Source organism: Poecilia formosa, unplaced genomic scaffold (assembly GCF_000485575.1).
Source record: "Poecilia formosa unplaced genomic scaffold, Poecilia_formosa-5.1.2 Scaffold403, whole genome shotgun sequence".
Taxonomy (NCBI): Eukaryota; Metazoa; Chordata; class Actinopteri; order Cyprinodontiformes; family Poeciliidae; genus Poecilia; species Poecilia formosa.
The window spans coordinates 84220-88159 of record NW_006800342.1 but is presented as its reverse complement, the minus strand read 5'-3'; the positions used below and the strand labels follow the sequence as shown (position 1 = coordinate 88159).

At 45.6% G+C, this 3940-nt stretch overlaps 1 protein-coding gene across 1 annotated transcript in view; it reads left to right on the top strand.

Annotated features, from left to right (window-relative positions):
• LOC103154827 (dnaJ homolog subfamily A member 3, mitochondrial-like) overlaps nucleotides 1-3940 on the top strand; it is a 26934-nt gene that overhangs the window by 1162 nt on the left and 21832 nt on the right. The window contains exons 2-4 of the mRNA XM_007576247.2: nucleotides 188-324; nucleotides 421-504; nucleotides 630-839. Of these exons, the coding sequence (XP_007576309.1) occupies nucleotides 188-324; nucleotides 421-504; nucleotides 630-839 (431 nt within the window). The remainder of the gene's footprint in view (nucleotides 1-187; nucleotides 325-420; nucleotides 505-629; nucleotides 840-3940) is intronic.

The following is a 3940-nucleotide window of genomic DNA, read 5'->3' as shown; positions in this document are numbered from 1 at the left end:
AAGAAGAACTTAATTTGAAGTTCTGTTAAATGGTTATTGTTTGACTTCTGTTGTTGGGAGTAGCCATGTCACCTTTATGGATTTGTGTATAAAGCATAGACACACTATGTTTTGGTCAGTTTGCATAATGACACAGATTTCCATTAACTTTATAATGTTTAATCCTTTTTTCCCCTTTTTCCTACAGGTGTGAAATGCCCCCATGGCGTCACCTGCCACCCCTTCCACTCCAGCTGCAGACTCCCAAACAAACAGGACTTCTATGAGACCCTGGGTGTCGCTCGGACTGCTTCACAGAAAGAGATCAAGAAGGCTTACTATCAGGTCCAAGACAAACTCAGATGTTTCTTCTTCCCAGATCTGACTTTTATTCCTAATCTTAACACATTTAAATGTTTTGTGTGTGTTCCCTTTGTCCAGTTGGCTAAAAAGTACCATCCAGACACAAACCCAGATGACCCGGAGGCAAAAGAGAAGTTTGCAAAGCTGGCTGAAGCCTATGAGGTACAAAACTGTTTTTTTTTTTTTATTTGGTCCTGTGACTCAGAAGTGTTGGTGAATTAGTTTTGAAATTCAGTAATTCTGTCAGTATTGAGGTTCAGCTTAGCTAACCGATTTGTTTTCTGTAGGTGCTGAGCGATGAGGTGAAGAGGAAACAGTACGATACGTACGGAGCTGCGGGCTTCGACCTGAACCGAACCGGAGCGGGCCAGCAGCAGTACTACCGGGCGGGGGGGGCCACCATAGACCCTGAAGAGCTCTTTAGGAAGATTTTTGGAGAGTTTACGGGGGGCATGGGCTTTGGAGACTTCAGCAACATGTTCGACCAGCGGCCTGAGGTAATGCTGGAGTTATCGAGTTTATTTTCACTTAACTTTGATTAGTTGCTTATTGCGACAGGTTTACCTCTAGGGAAGCCATTTTGTTTTTGGAGGTACTCACTGCGCTGCTGAGAAATTAGCAGCTGATAGTTCTGGGACAAAACTGATTGGGATCCAAAACTTTTGATAATTTCATTGTTTTCAAATAAATGTTTGCGTATTTTTTTTTTTTTTTGGCAAAAGTACAAGCTTAGTTTTATTATACCTCTAGCACATTCTCCAATACGTGGGAGATTAAATTTTTTTATTTTTTGAAAGAAGAGGCATCTTTTTTGCAATCCTACTGTCTAATCCAGACATATGAGGAAAATGGGAGTTTGTTGTAAAACACAAACAGTATTTTTTCAGATTTAAAGGAGCAGCATCGTGCAAAATCGGCTGTTTTGAGCTTTACTTCATGTTATGATATTATTCCCTCATCAAAAACATACCTGGATTCTTTTATGCGTCTTAGAGAAATCCTTTAATCTTCCATGGCAACCAGTCAGCTGTGCAAAACGCCTGGGTGGACCTAGCCCCGCCTTCGAGGTCGAAGCTTCTCCTTGGAGCTGCAGTTTCTGAGCTTCTGTCTCAGTGAGCAGTCCTTCTCCTGCTGAACTCCTCCAGACTAGCCAGCAGCAGTTAGCAAACACCTGGTGGAACTAAGTGTCTGCTGACCTCATTATAGGAACTACTTCTCAGACCAATGCTGGTAAAAATGTTGTTAAAGTGTTAGTAGAGGAGCCATGTTCCTGATGGCGGCGTTTCAGAACGAGCAGGAGTTTTTTAAAGAGGCAGAGGCTTAATTTCAAATATGACTTAAAATTTCTTCTAAGTCATATTTGATATATGCAGCATTTATATAGCAACTGAAGGCAACATAGCTACTTGATTATGCTGTAAAATAACTGGAAAACACATAATACTGTCCCTTTTAGTCACACTACAGCTTTTGCTAAAATATGTAAATGAGCAGATGCCATCAAAACTTTTCCAGGACAGCTGAACTTTAAGTATTTTTAACAAAAAGTGTTTTTTAAGTTTGAGTTCAAAAATGTATGCTAATTAACAGTGTTGTGGTCAAAACCACCTAACCCGAGACCAAGACAAGACCAAGACTTTTGGCCTCTGGCCCATGGACTAGCATTCATCTGTAAAATTTGTTTTTATTCAAACTTCAGCAGTTTTCTAGTTGTTCTGCTGAGGTAGTGACATCAATTTGTGACATCACACAAATTGATGTCACAAAGAGAACAGAGAACAAAGAAAACAGAGCTGTAATGTCATAACCATTGCAGAAGTCGCAGAGCAAGAGGAAGGAATGTCTCCGAAGAAGATTTTGGATTTGTCGAGACGACAAACTTCATCTACAGACACAGAAGCTTCAAACCACCTTGAAAGAAATATGTCGATGGAAAGTAAAGACCTCATGAAAGAACACGAGGATTTGAAGCTTGAAATCAAAAAGCTTCTTCAAAAAAACGATGAAAGCTTCAAGAATCTTTTTGAAGAAAACAGATGTTTGAAGGCGCAGAACACCACCCTGGAGAAGGAAAAAACCACCATGGAGCAGAAATGCACTGCTCGGGTGAAGGAAAAATCCACCCTGGAGCAGAAATGCACTGACCTGGAGAAGAAAAATACCACCCTGGAGCATAGAAACACCATCCTGGAGCAGAGAAGCATCGCCTTGGAGCGGGTAGATGCAGTTTTGGAGCAGGCAAACGCCACCCTGGAGCAGGATAATGCCTCCTTGGAACAGGAGAAAGTCATCCTGAAGGGGAAAAACAACGCCTTGCAGCAGAGAGGCACCGTCCTACAGCAGGAGAACAGCGCCCTGAGGCTGAAAGTCACTAACTTGGAGAAGAAGACTAAATTGGACCAGGAGAAGACCGTCTTGGAGCAGGTAGATGACGTTTTGGAGGAGGCACACGCCTACCTTGAGAAGAGTAACTCCGCCTTGGAGAAGGAGAACACTGCCCTGAAGAAGAGAAACATCGCCTTGGAGGAGAGAGGTACCACCCTGGAGCAGAAGATCACCACCCTGGAGCAGAACATCACCACCCTGGAGCAGAAGATCACCACCCTGGAGCGGAACATCACCACCCTGGAGCGGAACAACAAAGTTTTGAAGAAGGAGAACACACAACTGGAAGACGATAAAGCCTCCCTGAAGGAGGAAAACAACATGCTCCGCCAGGCAAAGAACGCCTTGGCAGAGGAAAAAAACGACCTCCAGCTAACTTGCATCGGCCTGCAGCACAGAAGCGTCGCCTCCGAGCAGGAAATAAAAGTCTTGGAGCATGGAAATACCAACCTGCAGCTTGAAGTGGATCAGCTGAGCCAAAGGCTGAGGGACTCAGAGGAGAACGAGGATCTATCTGAAGAGGAAGCCGACGAAGATAACCAGCCGTTTTCAGACCAGCCTCAGGAACAGCCACCTATATTCAGACGTATGGTCAGAGGTTTCACCAGGACACTTGTGAGAATGTGCCATACAGTCAATCTCAGGCACTGAGTTGAAGCATGGTAATTCTAAATAAAGTGTCATGAGGCCTCTAAGCTTCATACTTGATTGTCAGTGGCAGAAAAGCTTGATGACAACAGGACTACGATGTCAATGGAGCTTGACACTTGGGGGCTGACCTCCAGGGCTTCGTGGTGAGTCCCGTTGGTCTCTCGGCTGACCTCCAGGGCTTGTTACGAGTCCTATCGGTCTCCCGTCTGACCTCAAGGACTTTGTGGCGAGTCCCTTTGGTCTCTCAGCCAACCTCCAGGGCTTTGTTGTGGGTCCTGTTGGTTTCCTGGCCTGCCTCCAGGGCTTTGTTGTGGGTCCTCTTGGTTTCCTGGCCTGCCTCCAGGGCTTTGTAGCGAGTCTTGTCAGTCTCCTCGCCGACCTCCAGGGCTTCGTGGCGAATCCCGTTGGTCTCCGAGCTGGGCTCCAGGGCTTCGTAGCAAGTCCCACTGGTCTCTTGGCCTACCAGCAGGACATGCTACGAAGCCCTGGAGGTCAGTCCAGAGACCAGCGGGACCCGCAACGAAGCCCTGGAGGCAGGCCGGGAGACCTATAGGACCCGTAA